General features: G+C 37.7%; 1 protein-coding gene across 2 annotated transcripts in view; it reads right to left on the reverse strand.

Annotated features, from left to right (window-relative positions):
* Positions 1–2,245: 2,245 nt before the first annotated feature.
* Positions 2,246–25,080, reverse strand: part of LOC132092595 (tumor necrosis factor alpha-induced protein 2-like) — a 35,770-nt gene continuing 12,935 nt past the window's right edge. Inside the window, exons 2-13 of one of the 2 annotated variants that reach the window (XM_059498893.1) lie at positions 14,645–14,848; positions 14,397–14,555; positions 13,424–14,054; positions 13,209–13,323; positions 11,424–11,546; positions 11,197–11,291; positions 11,027–11,119; positions 10,573–10,699; positions 9,546–9,671; positions 9,226–9,381; positions 7,680–7,801; positions 2,246–3,909 (exon numbers count right to left, since the gene is read on the reverse strand). In XM_059498893.1, coding sequence (XP_059354876.1) covers positions 3,744–3,909; positions 7,680–7,801; positions 9,226–9,381; positions 9,546–9,671; positions 10,573–10,699; positions 11,027–11,119; positions 11,197–11,291; positions 11,424–11,546; positions 13,209–13,323; positions 13,424–14,054; positions 14,397–14,555; positions 14,645–14,848 — 2,117 coding nt within the window. In that variant the 3' untranslated portion in view covers positions 2,246–3,743. Of the gene's footprint in view, positions 3,910–7,679; positions 7,802–8,663; positions 8,857–9,225; positions 9,382–9,545; positions 9,672–10,572; positions 10,700–11,026; positions 11,120–11,196; positions 11,292–11,423; positions 11,547–13,208; positions 13,324–13,423; positions 14,055–14,396; positions 14,556–14,644; positions 14,849–25,080 lie in introns of those variants that run through there. The other variant, XR_009422236.1, reaches the window with a different exon arrangement.

The following is a 25,080-nucleotide window of genomic DNA, read 5'->3' on the forward strand; positions in this document are numbered from 1 at the left end:
ATTGCTAATGTTAACCTACTTCCTGAGTGTTAACTTTATAATGAATGATGATAATAAGACGCCTATATTTTAACATGACTCATGTCTGATTTGTGAAAGATCTAATAAAACAGGAACTGAAGTCCAGAGTGAGTCTAACGATACCATGTACATATTCTTGTTTAGGCATACTTTTAAAGAAAACCTAAGCATGGATAACAAGCATCCAAATCAAAATGACACATTATGGTCAGCTAAGCATGTGGGTGGTTCTAGCATTACAATTATACTAAAATGTATTGTAATGTGCTGCAATCTACTGTAGACATCTTTCTTTACAGCATTAACAATTAAAAACACAATAGCACATTTCTATAGTCCGTAAAGAAGGAGAATTGAATGAGGTCAATTTTTTTGCACATGTATTTTTAGTCAGAATCTATGTAGGCTATAGTCAAATTTCTTGTTTTAGTTTTGGTTATAGGATATAATTCAATCTCTAGTCTCTAGTTTCTTCTAGTTAATTAATTTTATTTAGCAACTGTAGGGTTAGGACCTAACCCACCCCCCATCAAAATTGCCTAAAAGCATCACAGTTTCATTCTAATATTCTGATTTGCTGCTTCTGATGTTGTAGATTTTTTCTAAAATATGAATATTAGGTGACATTATAAATGTCGCAATCATCACTTTTGATCAGCATCCTTGCTAAATAAAAGTATTAATGTCTATAATTTCTTTCACAAAAAATAATACAAATAATAATAATAAATAATCTGACTCCAAGCTTTTGAATGGTATAATGTATAATCTTACAAAACCTAAATGGTACTCAACTGTTTTAAATATTTATAATGACGATATAATAATAAAGAAAATGTTTCTTGAGCACCAAATCAGCATATTAGATTGATTTCTGAAAGATCGTGTGACAATAACAGAGGAGTAATGATGCTGAAAATTCAACCTTGATCACATATTTATTATACATTTTTAATATTCAAATTAAAAGTAGTTATTTGAAATTGCAAAAAATATTTTACAATATTACTGCTTTTGCGGTAAGCAGTATTTTGGGTCAAATAAATGCAGGCTTGGTGAGCAGAAGAGATTTCTTAAAAAAAAACAAAAAACAATCTTAATGTTTAAAAACGTTTAACTTGCAATTGTTCTAAACTAAACTATACAGGGAACATCGCATGCTTGAGTGTGAGGCTAAAATAAACGCTACTTTCAGTACGATTAAACAAAAGAAAATTAAATAGTAGCATATGAATCATTAGGGTGGCACCCACCCAGTGTGGCCGATCAGATTTCAGGGGTGTCCAGTGTCACCCTGGACACCCCTCTGGCTCCACCACTGAGTATAAAGAGGAATTATGATTGTGATGTATTTACATCCAATATGAAAGAATCTAAAGCTAATAACTTTTATTTGTACTTTAAAAAAATATAAATCCAGACCATACATTTGACATATGCATTAACTATTAATTAAAATGTCCATTCATCCTGAATATCTAGAGTTATTTCTTGGCAGCTCTGGACTGTATTTAGAAAAGTAAAGAAATGAGATGAAAAATAATGGCCAGTAATGAATGACCTCTACTATTGCATCAGTTGGACAGTGACATCTAGGTGAATTAACGTGTTAATGCATTATTATTATTATTATTATTATTATTATTATTAAAACGCATGAGCTCACTAGTTCATATTAAAACATGAAATTATTCAAATTACCAGTGATAACAAATTTATCAGTTTTTAAAGGAATGAAGTTGAGGGTCTCATGCTGTTAACATAATTATGTAACCTACCACAGTATTTCTGTTTACAGTAGTTTCTGACTTCTCCACTTCACAACATGACAATTGCATATTGTGGGAGAAAAGGATGATGAAAGAATGGTTTCTGATCCCTTTATGTTTTTGTTTTTATTTGTACAGTCCAACTCTCAATATTAATCTTGTGTAGTGGGACACAATGCAATATACTGTATGTTACACCGCGTGCATGATGTCATGGTAATTTAACGCAAGGTGAATGACAGAAACTTTCATCTTTTCTTTTAGAGACCATTTTCTTTTGACCTGTCTCTTTAGAAGAGAAAATCCTGAATTGAAGTTTAATTGGATCTTGGCAGTGCTGTCTGTCCATTACTGAGGTTTTGTATCTCTGAGCATCTGAGCTACTGAAACAAAAATCTGAAAGTTTATTGAGCTGAATCTGTCCACCAAACTTGATTTGAGTGATTGTAAAACTATGTTCAGCATGGACTTTATTACATTTATTTAAATTTTACTTTCTTGCTCCACTTTTTGCTTTAAAAAAATGTATAATACTTACTCAGCAAGAATGCATCAAATAGATTAAAAGTGACATTAAAGACATTTGTAATTTTATATAAGATTTCTATCTCAAACAAATGCTGTTCTTTTGAATATTTGAATACTGATCTTTCTTTTCCTCAAAAAAAAAAACCTGAAAGAAAAGAATTTTTTTTTTGTCAAAATATTAAGCAAGTGTTTTAACCATTGATAATAATAGATTTTTATCAATGAAAGATTATTGAGCAGCAAATCAGCATATTAAAATGATTTTAGAAGGTTCATGTGACACTGAAAATTCAGCTTTGCCATTACAGAAATAACATTATAAAATACATTAAAATACAACAAAATTATTTTAAATTGTAATATTTTTTTACAATTTAAAATAATACAAAATTTTACAATACAATATTACAATACAAGATTTTACCCACCCCAAACTTATGATTGGTAGTGTACATGCTTAATGAATAAAACGAAAGAATATCCATTAGTTGCTGAATGTACAAGACACCACAGTATCAATTAAACTGATTTTTTATCATCCGTATTAGATAATGAAGAATGATTTGTTGATTTTGTTATCCCTTTTATACTTACCTTACGCAAGACAAATTTAAACAGTTTATTTAGCTACTGTAGGCAAATGAAGAGCACTTTGCAAAAGTTTTAAAAAGGCTATTTTCTAAGCAGCTCTCATCGTCTTTAGTTTAAAATGACATTTACTGTATTGTATTGTGAAGCAAGGCCTGCTGCATACTAAAACATTAAGTGTATTATATCAGAATATTTAAATAATTTTTGAGAGCTTTGAACATGCATTCAGACGAAGCACTTTACATTATAAATATACACTTTTTTCACATTTGATTTTACCATTTAGTTTTATGGCATTTCATAGGTTTTCTCAACTGGTTTTACACAAATTCGGTGCAATAAATAAATAAATAAAACCTTGTAATGTTCTGCCATATTCAAAAATGTTTTGATTAAATACAAATTTAAAAACACATTGTTCTTGACCTTATTTTTGAATAATACTGTAACAGAATAATAAGACTTGTAACTGATATGAGTTTTCATAATAAATATTAGATAAAATAATACTGATCATACTCCATCCCCCCACAACCCTGCAGAGGGTATGGAAAATGGACAGATGAATGGATAATACTGATTTTGTATCACAGTATGCTTCACAGGTATTTAAGATTAGCTACAGATGTTACAGGGCATTCAGATGATTTTCCACTTTATAAGTAAAGAAGAAGGGAATTAGAGGATTTTTGGAAAACAGTGTGAAATCAGCTGAGAATAACAGAATAATACCATACTTTTTTTTTTTATAATAAATATTACATAACAACACTGATTATGTATCACAGTATGAATCACAGTTGTTTAACGTTAGCCATAGATGTAACGGGGCATTTAGATGATTTTCCATTTGATGAGTACTTTAGAGAAGAAGTTGAAAGTAGAGGACTCCAGAGTGTCCGGTGTGCCTCTGTTTTCACTCAGACACTTTTTGATCCTTCGCAGGTCTGAGCTTGAAAGGTTGGTCTTCAGGTTTAGGAGAGCAATAATATGCTGCTCACTAGTGAAGAATATTGATGAAACAAGAGTCACAATGTTAGACTGATCAACAAATTCTAAACTCATCTTTAATTTGGCTAGTGGCATCTATACTGAAACTGCATATTGTAAGTACAAACCCGATTCCAAAAAAGTTGGGACACTGTACAAATTGTGAATAAAAACAGAATGCAATGATGTGAAAGTTTCAAATTTCAATATTTTATCCAGAATACAACATAGATGACATATCCAATGTTTAAACTGAGAAAATGTATAATTTTAAGGGAAAAATAAGTTGATTTGAAATTTCATGGCATCAACACATCTAAAAAAAAGTTGGGACAAGGCCATGTTTACCACTGTGTAGCATCCCCTCTTCTTTTTATAACAGTCTGCAAATGTCTGGGGACTGAGGAGACAAGTTGCTCAAGTTTAAGAATAGGAATGTTGTCCCATTCTTGACTAATACAGCCTTCTAGTTGCTCAACTGTCTTAGGTTTTCTTTGTCACGTCTTGTTCTTTATGATGCGCCAAATGTTTTCTATGGGTGAAAGATCTCCTCTTCAGGAACTCAAGCTGCGTCGAGAATGATTGGGGAACGCCCCCAGCATGACGTCTCTGAATAACGTGTGTAATCAGTCCAATGGAAGGGCGAGACATCATAGGCGGGTGACGTCAGAGACCAGGAAGCATAAAAGCATGAGTGGCGAAGCCGGTAATCAGCCTTCTGTTTTCAGCAAGCGCTCTGTGTATGTGTCAGTCGCTATCTGTTTGTGAGTCTTATTTAGAGTCGTTTGTCCACTGATAAACTCCATTGTCAGAGCTTCAATCAAGGTAAGTTTTACAAGTTTTGAAGCATTTTGCTTCACTCTCAGAAGGCTCTCTTTGAGGAGGGAGCCATCACTGGCGTTTCTCGCGGTGCCAGCCCTCTTTCGCCGAGGCGGAGCGGTGGTTGTGCTCGCGGGATTCGCTTTCAGATCTGCTGGAAGGAATGTAAGATGGGCAAGTCCCTATCTTCTTCCTTAACCACCAGATCCGTCGCCCACTCTCGGGGGTTCGGAAGCCCGCGTTTGCGGTACTTTCTCCCTGGTGAGAGGGTGCGACGCACTGCCTGTCTTTCTCTGAGGAGATTGATGTGGAAAGGCGTCGATGAGCTCTCCAGTTGCACAAGCATTAGTTGCACAAGCACCAGTTACACAAGCATATTCTACCAACCCTGCCAGTATTCCAAGGCGCAGCGATCTCCGGCGAGCGCTTCTCTCAGTTACCGCCCGGAAACGTAGCGGTGCTGAGAGGCTCGCTACCTATACAGAGGTCTCTAGAGCAGCTAAATGGCCGTCCCCTGCCGGTCCGCCACTTCAGGGCACCGAGCTAGTGGCTCGAGAGCAGTGTACACCACATTACACGGTGCCTGTCTCTCCTCAGTGCCCTCAGGAGATCGATCTGCCAACCCTCCCGGTGTTCCAGGGCGCAGCGGTCTCTGGCGAGTGCTTCTCTCAGTTACCACCCAGAAACATAGCGGTGCTAAGAGACTCGCGACCTCCTGGGAAGTTTCAGGAGCAGCTAGTTCGGCCATCTCCTGCCGGTGCGCTGCTTCAGGGCACCGAGCTAATTGTTCTGATGACACCAGAGATCAGTCTTGAGAGGCTGATTCCCTTGGTAGACTTTTTGGAAGCGTGAAAACTACTGCCAAATGTGTCTCAGTGGGTCCTGCACACTGTAGTGAGAGGCCACAGAATCCCATTCTGGTGGGCCCCAAGCAGGCTCTGGTAATGGAACAGAAGTAGACTCTCTCTGAGGAGGGAGGCCATCGAGGTGGTCCCTCCTTGGGTTGCAGAGTCCGGGTCCTACAACCGGTACTTCACTGTTCAGAGTAAGGATGAGGTGTTGTGTCCTTTTTTGGATCTGTGCTTTTTGAACCGCTCAGTCAGGGGACTGAAGTTCAGCATGCTTGCACCGGCCAAGTCCGAGGACTGTTGTGTCATGATCGATCAAAAAGATGCACTTATCTCCATCCTTCTTCATCTGAAGTTCCTGAGGTTTGCTTTTGGGGGCAAAAGCCTACCGATACGGATGTTCCACTGGCCTTGCACTCTCACCCCACACTTTCACAACTCAACCACAATTGACGATTGGTTGATATTAGCTCAATCAGAGCAGATGACGGTTCGGCATCAAGGTGTCGTTCTCGCTCACATGAAAGAGCTGGGGTTAAGACTAAACACCAAGAAAAATGTGCTTTCTCCAGTACAGAGAACCACTTATCTGGGCGTGGTGTGAGATTCGACCACGATGCATGTCACCTGCTCGGATCGAGTCAGTCCTCACTGCAGTCGCGAGAGTGAGAGAAGGTCGGTCACTCACTGTCAAGCAGTCTCGGAGATTGCTGGGTCTGATGGCAGCTGCGTCCAACGTGAATACTATTGGCCTGCTGTACATGAGACCCCTACAGTGGTGGCTCAAGACCAAGGGGTTCTCCCTGAGGGGGAACCCACTTCGCATGCTAAAGGTCATGCGGCGATGCCTACGTGCCTTAGACATGTGGAGAAAACCTTGGTTCTTGTCTCAGGGCCCGGTGCTGGGAGCTCCTTGTTGACGCGTAATGCTAGCGACAGACGCATCTCTCACCAGCTGGGGTGCGGTCATAAGTGAAGGTCTCCACTCTGAAGGTCTACGTGGCGGCCATGTTGGCCTACTGCGCCCCTCTCGGTGGCCAGTCAGTGGGCAGAAACCCTCTGGTTACATGTTTCCTCCATGGTGCGCTGAGGCTAAAGCCTCCGGCCAAAAGAAGCTTATGCTAAGCGGTGTTCAAGATGCTATCCTTAGCCTCGAGTCCTCTGATCTCCCCTCTCTTGGTGGTCAAGACTCACTCCTTCTGAAGTTAAGCCATTGGACGGGTTGTCCCCAATTTCTGTCAGGCTCCTGTCTCCTTCTCTTGCTTTAGCTGTGCCTTTCCACACTAGGCAGAGATTTGAAAGTCTGGCGGCGTGGGCATTCTCGTTCCCTAATCATTCTCGAAAGCTCGAGTTCCTGAAGAGGAACGTCTAAAGTTATGTATGTAACCCTGGTTCCTCGAAGGAACGAGACGCTGCGTCGCAGTGCCACACTTACGGCATTTCTGGCCAGTGCTTGCTTCATCCTTTGAGTCTGATTACTGGCTTCGCCGCTCATGCTTTTATGCTTCCTGCTCTCTGACGTCACCTGCCTATGACGTTTCGCCCTTCCATTGGACTGATTACACACGTTATTCAGAGACGTCACACTGGGGGCATTCCCCAATCATTCTCGACGCAGCGAGAGAGAGAGAGAGGACCAGGCCTGGGCTTTTAGTTGTGTTTTGGTTTTTATTTGCATGCACCAGTCGTCCGTGAGGGGCTGGTGCGCTGTTTTGTGTTTATTTTGAAATGAAATGTTATTTGATTGTCCGCCGGTTCCCGCCTCCTCCTTCCCGATGATTATTAGAGTTTTATATCCTTCCATCTCCTCCGTGGGCCTCGAGACCGGCGGGTCGAACAGGTGTAGCTCATCTCCAATCACTCCACCGGCCTCGCTCCCATGTCCCTCGGCCCCGCCCCACTCGTCACAATATGTAACCTTAGATGTTTATTTGATTTTTAAATTTATTCCATTACTTTTTTACTCACGATTTGTACAGTGTCCCAACTTTTTTGGAATCAAGTTTGTAAACATATGTATGAAGAACGAGTGTGAAAAGAAGATATTTTGCTATAGTCTCTTCCTCAAAGGTAAAACAACTGCATCTTGCCAGCTCCTATCTAACAGACTTACCTCATGTCAGGATAGTCTCTTGCCAGAGTAACAATCTCAAGTTGTAAACTCCCAGGATCCTGCAGTCTCAGAATCTCTGATAATTTGGGCAGTATTTGACAGAACCATTCCTCTCTGCATCCCTAGAGACGAGAATATACCCGATTTAGAAAACTCAGTTTTAATGTGGCGTCATAATTTCCCTCTACTTTCCCACAATTCTTTATGCTGTTTCAAACAAAGAGAATACAGTAAATATAGTCTAAACTAATATAGTCTCGTGCACTGTTGTCATTTAAGTTTTAGCAGGTTAAAATAATATCCCAAGCTTTATGCTTGATTTATTTGTAATACATTAACCTTAAAACCTTTTCAGCTTTCTCTTTCTGCAAATTGTACCCAAAATACTATCAAACACTCCAACGTAGCTCCATTCTTCACGAAAGATGTATAAAAAGGCAGACAGGAAACAAAAACCTCGAAAAATTGTCAAATGCTGGCCAAATCACAGAGATGACGATTTGCAAGGGACTAATATGATCACAGGACCTTGGTGTTCAGCAAAATGTGATAGATCATTTGCGGAGGAATTTTTACTTTGCAAATTAGAGACATGGCCGATTTGCAAGGAATTAAAATCACAGACAACCGCCGCAATTATTACAAATGACTCAAGGTCACTTGGTAATACTAATCCCGTGCGAATAGGGCTTTAGACTAATTGTCATATTGTGTTTAAAAATAATAGTACCACACTACTGTATGTTACTGTCAGCCACACACTGTAAATGTCATTTGTAAATGTCAATTTTTCAAACCATTTTAACTAATTAATCCTACAAGACTCTCTAGGGTTTTAATTATTAGGATTCCCAATGCGAACAACTGAGATAAAAAACACATGAAACAAACATATTTACATCAAAACTTCATTACAAGAACTAAATAACATTGATCAAGGGAAAAGTTCACCCAAAAATGAAAATTTCCTGAACTTTTGCTCACCAATGAATCCTCTGCAGTGAATGTAATTTTAAATCAATGTTTCTGTTCAAAATATGTATCCAAAATTCATAAACACGCTTCCTCCAGTGAAAAGGTCCATCCCTTGTCATCATCTCACATCAAAGTCCACTGACATATTTGTTTAGAACTGTTTTCAGTTGTAAATGGTGCTTGATCCATGCATATTTCTCTCCTGATTCAGACAGACAGCAATGTCATGGATAGAGGACTCTTATTTGAGCCAAATACAATGGTTTGAAGTTAACAAATGATCATCTTGATGATTAATTCATGAACTGGAGTAATGTGGATTACTTGTGATTTATTGTGATGTTTTTATAACCTGTTTGGACTCTGTTTGGACTCTCATAAAGTTAAACACCCATTAACTTTAATGTTATATACTGTATATACATTGTATATAAATATATATATAAAACATCTGTACATTAACTCCATTATAAGTTTGCAATGTGCATGAACACCCCACTGTGCATATCTTGGACACATGTGAGTACATGTTTATGCATGCATTGTTGTGTGGGTCTGGATATGATCTCACCACTTTGTCAAACACAGAGCAGATTTGATTGCTGTCGTGGCAGATGAACTCAGCAGCTGCTTCTTGCTGCTCTTTGTCTTTCAGTTTCAGTTTTCTCTTCATCATTCGCCTCACATATTCAACCATTACTTCTAGATGCAGCTCAGCCATTAGCTCCTATAAACACACAGGTACACACTCTTCATATATCTATAATTGTATCTTAAAACAATTTAAAAAAAACACATCAGATTATAGAGACCAAAAATAAGATGACACGTCTATTGACATCATGTTATAAGACTGTCAGAAATGACATTCGTTGCAAAAGTGGTTCTGACCTCTCTGCAGACAGACTTTAGCTCTTTGAAATTGTCTATGTTACTCTCAAGAGCCTTCACCAGCTCCTCCACAACCTCACAATGTCCAGCGAACCAAACTTGAGTCCACAGTTTACGGTACAGCGGCTGTGCAGATAAACAAATGGGTTATTTCCAAAATGTAAGTTTAATTACATTAAGAGGTTAATATTAAAAGAAGCATCATAAATATGAAAGTAAAGCATATTATGTAATGTATCTAACTGAAGACATCTGTGTTGTTCCTGGAACAACTATCCTGTAGTAGAATCAAAAGCCATTCTTTATGGCCTTTCCATAACGTACCTCTAAAAACCTGAGAGAAATTTTAAGTTAAAGGTTTAAAAAAGTATAATTCAATTGACCACCACTGGTTGAGCCAAAACATGTCAGACCTTTCAAGCAAACATTTATTCATAACCATTGATTGAAATGCTGTTCCATCTGAGGGTTGCCCCCCTAAAATTATGATTAACAACCACGCTGTGTATTGTGAATAATAATGTTTTACAGTTTAAATAATTGTATAAGTTGGAAAACAATACAAACAGGGTAAAAATGCGTTTTAAGTTTAGAAAGATTTTTAGCCCCCCCACTCCCTTGCCTCACAGTGCTTTGGTCCAAATTCCTGCTTTGCTCTTTAACATCAATAGTACAGCTTTCCTCTGTGTATACATATCCTTAAAAGTACATTTTTTGCTGGATTATTTATGTCCCCTTTAAAAATAGCTCTTGAAAAATGTTGTTTATTGTCCCCCCAAATGTTACACAAAGTTTACCCGCCTTGTCCCAGGACCAACAAGGATGTTGATGCATGAACTACTTGGCTAAATCCAAGGTTGTTAAATTGCTGTAGTATCAAATGCTGACTTCTAAATTGTAATATCTGGATAAGCTATAAACACTTCACTGGCCATCTTACATAAACAAAATGAGATGAAAAATGTTGATGGGGAAGTATCTCAAGATAAATAAGTACAATAACTTTACATGATGTTTTGTTCTTTACCTTCAGTTCTGTGTGAATATGACTGAGGAAGTATTTGTGACTAATGTTTTTGAGATCTGCTAATGTGGACAGGCAAGTTTTTCTAGTGTCCTCTGTGAAAGGATGTTCTGGTTTTTGTACATAATCCCTGAAGATATAGAGAAATAATGGTTGGTACAATTTTATTGTAATTATGACAGTAGACTTATAAGCATGTTAACAGTTAACAGAGAGCTCTAGTTTATATAAAATAAAATTGTATTTGAATGATTTAAATTCAAGTATGAATAACATGATGCATTATACTATAGTGTCATTTATAATAACTTTAAAATAAATAATTACATTATATTGTAAAAGCATATTTAATCAATTAAAAATGTACACTTTTCAGAATTCAATTCAAGTTTCAAATTCTGCAGAATGTCTGCAGTAAGGCAGAACTATTTTTTTTTCAGTAATCAATCAAACTCACCTAAACTGGTAAATATTAACCAGATTAGCAAAGAGAGTTTTAGGAATGTTTTCTTGTTTTCTTTTGACCATCTCCTCCAGACTTGTCCTATAGCTGCAATTGAAAAAAAAGGAGAAAACTATCTTATTATTGTACTTATGTGAGAATGTGACTAGTGACTAGTTATCTACCTCTGAAGAAAACTGTCCAGCTGGTTTAGGAAACTCCGGGCTTTACTTTCACAACTCAAAAGTGTGTTGACATCTTTTACAGCCCCATCAACAAGCTGCAAAAAAATAAAAAAACTTCAATAATGCTAAACAACATAAACCACATTTTTCTGACTTAGTTTGAGTATACCAACATTTAAAACTAAAATAAGGTGATGGCTAGAGAGTCAATAGAGCCCATAACCTACTGGTAAAACATCAACAGCAAGGCTACTGAAGTAGTATCCGTCCATCAGCTCTGGTTCGATGCCATCACTCCATTTTTTCACCTCTTTCTCTAAAGCATTGGATAACCAGTTTCTGATCTCGTTCTGATGAGAGAAAATAAGCAATAGGAATTATCATTTAAAAGCTGAAGCATTAACTGAGAGAGAAGAACATTAACACTGTGTCTACTACACCGGATATGAGTAGCATGTCCTGTCAAAAGCAAAAGCGAATTCAGGAAATGTTCTCCTCGTTTTAATTCTAACTTCAGACGCTTGTGCAACTTCCACCAACAGGACAAATGGTTTTGGTTTTATACACATATACATTATATGCAGTGCCAACCACTAATACTGGCAACCTTGGTAAATATGAACAAAGGTGGCTGTGAAAATAAATCTGCATTTTTATCCTTTTGATCTTTCATTTTCATTTCAAACAATTATTATGAAATAAATGTTTTTCTCTAGTTCACATTAGCCACTATTATTGGCAACCAATTATTACAACATCCTTTTCCCAAGATAACAGCTCTGAGTTTTTTCCTGTAATGACTAATGAGTTTAGAGAACAGCAGTACAGTATATTTAACTTATCCTTACTTACCCTAACTTAACTTATTATACTTTTTATCCCTGTTTGCATCAAACCCATCTGGTGAGTTTGCTGCTAAAAAGGTTTTTTTTATTTTTAGTTTCATCTGATCATAGAAGCCAGTCCCGTTCAAAGTTCAAATGAACAACTGAATATGCTGGAGTTTGTTTATGAGGATGAGTGAAGATGATTTTTCTAGAAACTTTCCCAAACAACATGTGGTGTGTTTTTTGTTTGTTTGTTTTTTTAGGCTTTCTGACCCCAAGACTAAACTAATCTCTGCGATTCTGCAGCTGTGATCCTGAGTCTTTGACCCCTGAAACTTTCCTCCTCACTGTGCATTTGCACAATATAGACACACATCCTCTTCCAGGCAGATTTATAATATCTTTAGTTAATAGGAACTTCTTAATTATTGCCCTGATGGTGGAAATGGGAATTTTTAATGCTTAGCTAATGGTTAGCTATTTTCTAACAGCTGCTTTCTATTTTGTGAAGCTCAACAATCTTGTTCTAAACATTAGAACTGTTATTTTGTTTTACTCTTTGTGATTCATGATTAAGAGAATTTAGCCTGTGTGTCCTTCTATTTATAATCCTGTGAATCAGCAAGTCATGGCTGGAGAATTTCATGCTCCTAGTCACCCTGGTGTATTGAAAAAAAAAACACTGTAAATATGAATGGGAATATACTTCAGAGATATTTTACTAATAAAAATTTACATGGGTGCCAGTAATTGTGGCCAACATCCATTGAAGAAAAACATTTATTTCACAATGTGAGTTTTCCCCCAATTTAAATTGTTTTACTTCAATGATAGGTTATAATTTATATATATATATATATATTTATATATTTAAATATATATATATATATATATATATATATATATATTTAAATATATAAATATATATATATATATATTTTTTTTTGTATTTTATTTGTCATATTGTCTTATCCATGCTTGTACAGCACTTTGGTAAAAAAAAAAAAAGTGCTTTATAAATAAACTTTTGTGCATTTTTTGAATGAAAGATCAAAAAGATAAAATATGCAGATTTATTTTCACAGCCACATTTGCTCATATTTACCAAGGGTGCCAATATTAGTGGTTGGCACTGTATATATATATAACCATTTGCAAAAAAACATTGTTCATGTACTGAATAACCTCTTTGTAAGAGAAGTACTGTTCCTCTAATCTCTTAAGGTCTTCTTCAGGTAACAGAGGTCCAAGTGATGAACTGTTGATGTGCTCCTCTAGTTCTTTATGCTTCAATACATCTCTAAGAAAAAAAAAATGAAAGAACATTAACATTTATGAATCTGAAAATGTATGTAAAACAGCATGCTTTTAAAGGATTAATGTTGTTTACTGGCCATTACTTTGGGTAGTACTCCACAATCCAACTTAATAAATAGAGGCAGTCCTCAGAACTGATTTTGGATCTGGCAAGCTCTTGAAGTCTGGTGGAAAAGGTTTGATGGTAGAGCTGAGCATATGTTCTGCAGATGTCAAAGTCCGGTGGGTAACACTCTCTCAGATTTCGGATCACTCTGAGCAGATCTTTCTGCACTAGTTTGCCCATTCGGAACACCTCTCTCTTCAAGGAGGTAGACAGTATATCTGCATTATTCTCCTCTTCATCTGCATTCTTCATTCGTTCCTCCACGGTAGTCTGGAGTAATGTGTCATGGATCTGTCTGCACCCCGTAGGCCTCCATATTGGGCGTTGATCCTCGGCAACTTCCATCCAGCGTCTGTCCTGTGCCTCCTCTTTAAGTATTGAAGTCAAAGCACTCTTGAGTGTCTCCTGGCTGTCCTCACTGAAGGAGTCATAGATGGCCAATCTCAGGTGCAAAATAAAGATCTCATAGTCAATATGAAGCTTGTCTACCTCATCTTCTGTCCTGCCCACTTCTTTTGAACCAAAGAGACATTCCTCAGCTTTCACCAGCTGTTGCTGTGCTTCAGCCAAACGGTTCTGCTCAAGGTTCTCTTTGAAATCCAATTCCACTGCATTATATGAGAAGATAACTACATTATATTAACTTGTATTATCAGCTATATTAACCCTTAGCTCCTGATAATTCTCATGTGTATGGCATAGAAGTTTTTGAACTTTTAAATGCCAAAGATTCTCTAATATAGTGATCATTTTGCAAAAGACCCATGTAAAAATATAGCAGCTGTTTTATGAATTGTTATATATAAAATATTTATTTACACTTGAGTGGAAAATATCAAGTGTGAAATGAAGACATCTAATAGTAAAACAAATAAGAAAAATAATACCTGGGAAATATTTACTTTTTGATTATGTTTACAGGGCATTTTTTCCTACCAGCTATACTATACCTGATGGAGTTCCTGTGGATTTTGAATTCTTCTGCCGTTTCTTGAAGTCAAGAATTTTTATTTTTTCTGATATTTTGATTCTGAATTTTTGTTTCTGACATCCCACTTCAGAATCACCAGTAAACTCTACTATGCCTTCAATGGTGTCAAGGTCCACTTCTAAAGTATAAACCAGAAATTAGAAGATGATAAGAAACTTGTTTTCTTTCATTTACAATCATTACATACAACACATTGAGATATTTTACCTAACGTTGCCTCGGGGCTGAGAGCAGCTTCAGATTTTGGATTCTTTTTGTGTTTTATAATATTTTTGATTTTCATATTTTTTGGTATTCTCATTTTGTGCTTTTGTTTTTGACATTGTTCTTTGGCCTCTTCATCAACTATGCCTTCAATGCCAATTATTTCTTCGCAGATTTCTTCTGATTTCTTATATTCTTCAAGGTTTTCTGAAAATAGAAAATAATCAGAAACATATATAAATAAAAATAAAAATCTTATGAAATAAAAAAATCCTCATATATATGAATATTGGGATGAAAGGAAGTGTCCCAACGTGGTTATCTTTTAGAAAGTGTTACCACTTGTTAGAGCTCAGGGTAAGGTTAGGAGTTACTGTTTATTTTAATATCTGTAAACAAATAACTGTGACTGGCATCATGTGAATTAACTGCAGGGATTTTTTTTTAAGCCATTTGGTTAATGAGGACCAGTGTTGGGTGCAATGCATTACTAAGTAATTAATTACTCTAATTTAAGTACTTTAAAAACAAAGTAGGTGGTTACTCTTAATTTTTCTGTTATGTAATTACATTTACTTCTGATGTTATTGCATTGAATATTGTATAGACTACAGAACAATTCTAAATGAAACAATAGTGGATTTAACATAAAATGAACACTGCTTGGCCAAAAATAAAGTCACGCCTATTATAATTATTATAATTAATATAATTATTATAATTATTATTATAATAATAATTATTATAATTATATTATATAATTATATAATTATAACACAATTATTATAATTAAATTTTGAAAATTAATTTAAACAACTATTATCAAACAATTATAGGCCTATTCATTTAGTAATAAAAATATATCTTATAGGCTATATATTTAGAGTTTTATAATTCATTATCTTCATGAAGATCAACCAGTTCACACAACTGCTGTTTTCTGAGTAAAACTAACGGTAGTTTTTCCCTTTGGTCTATCCTAAACAAATAGCAGGGCTTATTGAAAAAAGAAAATGCAATTTCATTTTCTGCCAGGAGGTGGCAGTTTTCGGCAGGAATATAGCCATTTCCCGGTAATTGCAGTAAACAAAGCAAAGCAGCACCTGACTTTGCCACTTGCAGTGTTTATATTTAATCAATTAGCCTTTTGAAGGGTAAGCAATATCTCATAATACATGTAATTTTTTCAAAGATACTGGAGAAGATTGTGTATGCACAGCTTAATTATTTTTTTGGTTAAGGACAGCATTTCTGATAGTTTTCAGAGCCGGCCATAGTATGGACTCAGCTCTTTTGATGGTTACTAATAATATTCTATGTGGCACTGATTCTGGAAGTTGTGTTGTTCTGTTACTTTTAGATCTTACCGCAGCATTCGACACAGTTGACCATAAGATTCTCATTGATCGCCTTAGAGACCATGTTGGCATTCAGGGTTTAGCCTCAGAATGGTTTTCTTCATATTTAAAAGATAGGAATTTATCTGTCAGTCTAGGGAATTACTCTTCATCTGTTGCCCCTCTCATGTGTGGGGTTCCTCAGGGTTCAATCCTGGGACCGGTTTTGTTTTCCCTTTATATGCTCCCTTTATGATCAATTTTTTAAAAACATGGCATTCATAATAATTTGTATCCTAATGACTCACAAATGTATTTACCATTAAAATGCAAGGATCATTTATCCATTCAGTCTTTGTACTGTATGAATGTTTTATAAGCGTTACTTAAAGTTTCGAATGATATTATGATGTCAGCTGACTCAAAAGAATATACAGTGTTGGTTATATTGGACCTCTCATCGGCCTTTGATACTATTGATCATAATATTATGATAAATAGACTTTGTGATCTGGTTGGTATGTTTGGATCAGTTTTAAAATGGTTTTCCTCCTACTTGTCTGGTAGAAGTTTTAGTGTTTATGTTGTCATGTGGGGTACCCCAGGGTTCTGTTCTGGGACCTATTTTGTTCCTCTTGTACGTATTTCTTCTTAGTCAAATAATTAGTCAGTTTAGCAACATATTGTATCATCTGTATGCGGAAGATATCCAACTGTATTGCTCCTTTAAGGAAACTGAGTTCTTCAAATTGTCTTCCTTAGTCAACTGGTTATGTGAGAACATTTTTTCTGACAATTCTGACAAACAGAAAAACTAATCATCGCCCCTGAAAGTAAAATCCCAAAGATAATGCAACATATTGGTGACTTGGGCTCGTCTATCCAAGAAACTGTTTCTTTCAACTGAGAAACATTTCAAAATTAAGATAATTTGTGACTAAGGGTGAGTTGGAGATGATCATTCATGCATTCATCTCTTCTCTTTTAGACTACTGTAACAGTCTTTTTACTTGTTTGAGTAAGAATGAACTTATCATCTCCAGGCTGTACAGAACTCTGCTGTAAGGCTTTTAATTCACATTAGGAAAAGAAAACACATCACACCAGTTTTAGTAACACTTCACTGGTTACCAGTCCAGTATAGAATTTATTTTAAAATCCTGGTTCTTACTTTTAGAGCCCTGCATGGCCAAGCCCCTACCTACATCATTGACTTGATACAGCTTCATACTCCTACCCGGAGTCTCAGATCATTAGATCAGAGGCTGTCAGAGCTGACTGGACTCAACTTCACTCCTCTACTGAAAACATTAGAAGACGACCTTCACCGCTGGCACAACTTGCCACTCTCCATCCAGGGCAGAATAGCTATAATTAAAATGACAGTACTTCCAAAAATAAACTATTTTTTCTGAATGATCCCAACCCAACCTTCTCTCAATTGGTTCAAATCTTAAGACTCCATCATTACCCGATTCTACTGGAAAATAAACCACCCCGGATAAAATTAAGCACTTTACAAAAACCCAAATCCTTAGGAGGATTAGAAGCACCGAATTTTTACCATTACTCACTAGCAAATCAACTTCAATACATATATAAAAGGACTCACCCCACTCAGTCAGACATGGCTACATGGCTAGACATAGAACAATCAATTTATTATTGTTACAATTTCTTAGTCCGTCCATTAAACACCACCCATGTTTCAAATCATTGACAATAGCCTCTGCTCTGACAGCCTGGTGGAAATATCATCACATCACATCACAACTCCAATCAGGCCCCATCTGAACTCACCCCACTCTGGAATAACCCTGATTTCACAAGCAACAAAAAAACACTCAATTTCCATAAATGGGCACAAAAGGGCATCTCACATTTAAAACACATTTTTCAGTCTAACAACTTTGTTTCATTTTCTTGCTTAGTCCAGGAGTATGGTATCGGGAGCAATCAATTCTTGAACTATCTGCAACTCAAATCAGCTGTATTATCTAAAATCAACAACAGAACTATCAACACTCACCTTCCTACCGCATTAGCAGATTTAATTAATATATCCTCCCCGAAAAAATTACTTTCCAAAATATACAAAATTATAGCTAATTCAAATAAAACCATAACTTTACCAACAATCAAATGGAAAGAAGATCTTTTAGATTGCTCCTGATACCGACTTCTGGACTCAAATTTGTAAAAATATTTATTCCATGACTAAAAACGCCAACCTTCAGCTCATACAGTATAAGACTCTTCAACACACTACACTGGGGAAAGGCTGGCTAAAATGGGATTCACATCAGGAATTTGCTCACACTGCTCACAAAACTGTCCGGACACATATATCCATGCCACAGGGCACTGCCCACCCATTAAACACTTTTGGAAAGACGTCACTGAATCCCTGTCCCGCCTCCTGGGCTGCCGCATCCCATTATCCCCCTTACTCTGTCTACTAGGTGATCTATCAACTCTCAATCAGGAAATAACGAACATAAGGATGCTCCTTGTAGCCTTAGCCATCGCCAAGAAAACTATCTTCTTGAACTGGAAATCCCGAAGCACTATTCACATAACACACTGGAAAAATTTGCTCATAGACTACATCTCCCTAGAATATTTTACACCTCATTACAACTGTATATCGGAACCTCAACACTCCAGATCAGACTATTACAAATCTGACACACTCATCCCGATTAATTATGTATTCATTTATTATTATACACTTATACAAGGTTTTAGTAATATTGTGAGTATTTTCATTATTATAATTATTATTGACATTATGGTTATTAATATTTTCAATATCATAGAAACATTTAACAGTGATGGAATGATGGCGATGTGATGATAATTTGCTTGATATAAGGACGGTAATGGTATAACGTACATATTAAATGATTAAAATAAATAAATGGATAAATGAAATGATGATGATAATAATGATATAAATATATAAAATATAAAAATATAACCAAATCAAGTCAACATCTAACACATACCACACATGATTTTAATGCACCAAATGCTGATTTTAATGCACTTCACCTTCTTTTAATGCACCACCTTAGTTTAGGCATACATACATATAGTAACTGTACAGTGAATGAGAAGAAAGGGAAAGAAAAGGGCAAAAAAAGAAAGAAAAGAAAAAGAAAAAGAGAAAAAAAGAGGGGAAAAAGAAAAAAGGAAAAAAAAAGAAGAGAGGGAAAAAAAAAATTGCACACTGACACAGAAACTAGGAGAGGTGTGGTATGTGGTGGGTGTGTGTCACATGTGTGTGTATTGTTATTATTGTTGTGATTAATACTGATGTTTTATCTTTGTTTTTGTGTTCTGTTGTTGTGTTATGTGTTTACCTTATGTATAATAAAAAAAATTTAAAAAAAGATCAGAGGCTATTAGTTGTTCCCAGCACTTATTTTAAAACTAGAGGGGACCAGTCATTCCAGGCAGTCGCTCCTAGGATGTGGAATGCTTTGCCTTTGTTTCTGCATTGTGCGAACTCAGGAATTAAAAAAAAAAAATCTTTGCTCTTCAAGCAGGCTTTTGGTTAGTTGAGGTTTTTTATGGTTCTTTGTTATGTTTGCATTTAGAATTTTTGTTGAATGTATTTAAATTGTTATTGTATTACATTTTATTGTGAAGCACTTTGTGATTTCTATCTGTGAAAAGTGCTGTATAAATAAATTTTACTTACTACTTATATTTTTATTTAGTCTTCTCGTACAGCACTTAGGTTTCCACATAGTGGTCTTAAAAGTGCTTCATAAATAAATATAGTTGAAGTTGAATATACAAACATGTATATACACACACACACACACATATATATATATATATATATATATATATATATATATATATATACAGTATATATATATATATATTAAGGGTGTAACGATACGTGTATTCGTACTGGACCGTTTCGGTACAGGGCTTTCGGTACGGAGCACGTGTGTATCGAATGACCGAATCCAATATTTTGTTTGCGGAACATAGGTACATTTTCGTGTTTCCAAACGAACATATTAAGTGGCGGAAGTCTCCGCGTTCAGCACAAATCTTGCCCTGCAGATTCTAAGGCCGGTGACACACTGGCTGCATGAGCGTGGCGTTTCTGCTGCGTGTCAGTTGCGTGACGGCTGCTTCGCGTTTTCTGTGTCTTTACACACCAGAATCGTGCCTGACGCGGGGCTGGCGAGCTGCTGCTACTGTAGGTGACATAGAGGGAGGCCGCCGAAAGACCAGGATCTTGTCTTCACGACAACAACATCTATACTTCATGTTGAGCATAAATATAAAGCCTACTGATAAAGGACACCGTCAACAGTATTGACGGCAAAATAGACTATGTTTGACAGGTGCAATATGCCAGTGTGTCACTGGCCTAAGGTTTTCAAAAGGCATCACGCGAGTGTGAACATCACTACAACTAGGGAAAAAATGATTGTAATTCAAACGCAGCTCCCCTCGGCATTTAAACAGACATTTGCTCTTAATTCCGATCGGTCCAACGCAATAACGAAATCTGAGCAGGTCTTAAAACTGAAACGGCTGATGCTGCACTTTACACTTTGGAAAAGTTATATATATTTTTTTTAATATGAGCAGGCCTACAAGCTGGGATTGGTAGTGCTGCACTGTAATCATAGTTATTTATTTATATTTTTCATTATATTTTATTATATGATATTGGTTTGAGACTGAGAGTAATTTATTTAATGGAGAACTTTGCAGCAGTATTTTATTTCTTAATCTTTTTTTATTTTATATATATTTTATTAAAAAGTATTTAAAAAAAGTGTAAACAAATTTAAAAAAAGTTTATAGTAATAAACAACCTGCAGTTTAATGTTTGCATTTCTTTCCCTTACTGTACCGAAAATGAACCGAACCGTGACATTAAAACCGAGGTACGTACCGAACAGTGATTTTTGAGTACCGTTACACCCCTAATATATATATAGTGACGAGTCAGCTGCCTCCTCCCTGATTATCATCGGCACCCCGTCCTAAATTGCCGCCCTTCACCAGGCTCCTGACAGGAGTGGGTGTGTGAGAGAGGAGGGGTGCTGGATGAGCCAGGGCTGGCGGTGTGTGATGGGGCACACTGTTTAAAAGCCCAACGCGCCTGTCCTCGGTCCGGAGGAGAACCGCACCCGTTTACACAGCCATCAGACCAGGAGGTCAGGCCGTCGATCCCCTGAAAGTGCCACGGCTAGTGAGAGGGATGAGGCCCCTCGAAGAAGCCGCCGCTCCTTACGCCCCGGACCCGAAGAGGGGAGCGCGTGCGGCCACCCTTCCTCCATGAACACTGCCCGACCCACACGAACCCCACACAAGGACACCAGATCCCCTGTTGTTTTGGACAATTTTCCCCTTTGGCCACTTTTATTCCCTCTTTTTGTTTTATTTTCTGTTAATAAAAGCCTCTCCGAGGCCTGATGCCACACCCACTGTGTCTGTCGTTTGCTCCTCCCGTGACACTGGTGGAGAATGCGGGCAAGGCGGAGCTTAGACAGCGCAGTTGGGAAACACCTGATGACATCACTCCCACTCGTTCGCAAAAGTTTGCGAAAAGCCAGACTGGGACGGAGGAACGAAGGAGACAGCCTTCCGGCCACAAAATGGGTAAGTGACTTCTCTTTTATTGTCATTTTACCCTGTGGTTGGTTGAGGCTGTCGTCTAAAACCCAGTTCCTCTGTCCCTATTCCAGCACGCTGCAAGAGGGAGGACGGCCCGGTGAGGAATCCCCACAACGCCTACTTCGACCGTTTGAAGCCTGGTTGAGGATGGTAGCACACCTGCGTGGGCGGCGCCCTGATGACGGGGATGTCACTTGGGAGGGGAATGGGACGAGTCAGCTGCCTCTTCCCTGATTATCATCGGCACCCCATCCTAAATCGCTGCCCTTCACCAGGCTCCCGACAGGAGTGGGTGTGTGAGAGAGGAAGGGGCGCTGGAAGAGCCAGGGATGGCAGTGTGTGATGGGGCCCACCTGAAGGAAATGGAGCCTCATCACCACCACTGTTGAAAAGCCCAATGCGCCTCTCCTCGTGCGTTGAGGGATTCCCGCTCGAGATGTGAGCTGCCGGACCTGCGATCCGGATGAGAACCGGACCCGTTTACACGGCCATCAGGCCAGGATGCCGGGCCGTCCATCCCCTGCACGCTCCGTGGCCAATGTGAAGGATGCCCCTTACCTGAACCCTTCCTCCATGAACACTGCACGTCCCACACGAACCCCGCAGCACGATGAGGACACCAGATTCCTTGTTGTTTTGGCCACTGTCCTCCTTTTGCCACTTTATTTCCCTGTTTTCCTTTATTTTCTGTTAATAAAACCCTGACGCCATACCCCTTGTGTCTGTCGTTTGCACCTCCCATGACTATATATACACTCATCTAAAGGATTATTAGGAACACCTGTTCAATTTCTCATTAATGCAATCTAATCAACCAATAACATGGCATTTAGGGTGTGGTCCTTGTCAAGAAAATCTCCTGAACTCCAAACTGAATGTCAGAATGGGAAAGAAAGGTGATTTAAGCAATTTTGAGCGTGGCATGGTTGTTGGTGCCAGACGGGCCGGTCTGAGTATTTCACAATCTGCTCAGTTACTGGGATTTTCACGCACAACCATTTCTAGGATTTACAAAGAATGGTGTGAAAAGGGAAAAAACATCCAGTATGCGACAGTCCTGTGGGCAAAAATGACTTGTTGATGCTAGAGGTCAGAGGAGAATGGGCCGACTGATTCAAGCTGATAGAAGAGCAACTTTGACTGAAATAACCACTTGTTACAACCGAGGTATGCAGCAAAGCATTTGTGAAGCCACAACAGCAGAAGACCCCACCAGGTACCACTCATCTCCACTACAAATAGGAAAAAAAGGCTACAATTTGCACAAGCTCACCAAAATTGGACAGTTGAAGACTGGAAAAATGTTGCCTGATTTGATGAGTTTCGATTTCTGTTGAGACATTCAGATGGTAGAGTCAGAATTTGGCATAAACAGAATGAGGACATGGATCGATCATCCCTTGTTACCACTGTGCAGGCTGGTGGTGGTGGTGTAATGGTGTGGGGGATGTTTTCTTGGCACACTTTAGGACCTTAGTGCAAATTGGGCATTGTTTAAATGCCACGGCCTACCTGAGCATTGTTTCTGACCATGTACATCCCTTTATGACCACCATGTACCCATCCTCTGATGGCTACTTCCAGTGGGATAATGCACTATGTCACAAAGCTTGAATCATTTCAAATTGGTTTCTTGAACATGATAATGAGTTCACTGTACTAAAATGGAAGCTTCGTGCCCTGGATGTGCATCCCACAAATCTCCATCAACTGCAAGATGCTATCCTATCAATATGGGCCAACATTTCTAAAGAATGCTTTCAGCACCTTGTTGGATCAATGACATGTAGAATTAAGGCAGTTCTGAAGGTGAAAAGGGGTCAAACACAGTATTAGTATGGTGTTCCTAATAATCCTTTAGGTGAGTGTGTATATATATCGAGGGCTGGCGGACACGCTGCTATCTGGAAGAATACAACAGAGATATGTTAGTCGAGTCTTTGGAGACATCTCTCACCTCTCTGTTCATTGGTGCGGCTTATAAAGCCAGGTCTTGATGAGCCGCAGGTGTGATACAAAATGTATGCCTATACAGCAAAATGCATCTCCATGTTAATGGGGCCTAAGCTGGTAAATATGATGTTTATATGGAATAATCATAATTTTAACTGTATGGTACGAACGCAGAGTCTCCACATCTCTAGGAAAGTGATAAAATGAGCATCTTCCTTCGAAAGATTTGTGTTGCATTGTATTAAAAAATATACTACAAGTGGATAGACTGTTTGGTATGATAATGTTTAAAGTCTCAGACGGTGCCATGTAGTCCCATTTAGCAACTTTTTGGCAACTGTCTTTTAAAGAAATGTAACAGTTTAAAAAAATCACGAGTGGGATGTAACTGGTGTGTTTTATGTTGTAAAATAAAATGTGAAATTATCCTGAGCATGTGTGAACCATGGACCTTATTTTAGGGATTTAACCAAAATCCCACTCAAAAAACCCATTGACTCTGGGATGATGGAACAGGAAGTGCTAAAACCCTAAATCGCTTCCAGGTTTTTGTCTACAAAGTGACATCATAGTACCACCACTTTATAAGATACATGAATAAATAAATGAATAAATAAATAATGGCTTCGCGTCATTCCTGCAACCCCTTCAGCCGTGATTTATTCACAATGCAGCACACCCTCGAATAAGGTTACCTTATTGCTTCTATAAAATGGCAAATGGTATAAAAACATTTAAACCAAAAATGTATGTATTGAAATGTTACTTTTTTGAAGCAAGTTCGTTAAATGCTGTTTTAAGTTTGCTAAATGCTAAAAAATAGTTCCTGACAGCAACAGTACATCGCAAAAAAAATGTTCTGAACAGAGCTGATCCTCCTATTTATAACTTTAAGGCATGTGACTGGCTCGAAGACCTGAAGGGCAAAACATCCATAGAACTGCAGCCCAAGCCTCTAAACTTTCATTCTGTTTCAAAGCTGCAATTTTTTAGATCACCTCTAAAATGGATAAAACAAAGGTATGTTAAGAAAATATAAATTAATCTATAAATAAATTTAAATCTAGCTGCACAAAATATTTTCATGGTTTTGCACAGCTTGTCAGTGAACAACGGCTCTGTGTAGTTAAAGGGATACTCCACCACAAAATGGAAATTTTGTCATTAATCACTTATCCCTATGTCATTCCAAACCTGTAAAAGCTTTGTTCATCTTCGGAACACAATTTAAGATATTTTGGATGAAAACCGGTAGGCTTGAGACTGTCCCATAGACTGCCTAGTAAGTAACACTGTCAAGGTCTAGGAAAGTATGAAAGCATCGTCAGAATAGTCCATCTGCCATCAGTGATTATGTTATGAAGCAACGAAAATACTTTTTGTACATGAAGAAAACAAAAATAACAACTTCATTCAACAATTCCTCTCCTCTATGTCTCTCCAAATCAGCGTAGCGCCATTTTGGCAAATCTGTATTCCTCTGTATTAGCCGTG

Source organism: Carassius carassius, chromosome 18 (assembly GCF_963082965.1).
Source record: "Carassius carassius chromosome 18, fCarCar2.1, whole genome shotgun sequence".
Taxonomy (NCBI): Eukaryota; Metazoa; Chordata; class Actinopteri; order Cypriniformes; family Cyprinidae; genus Carassius; species Carassius carassius.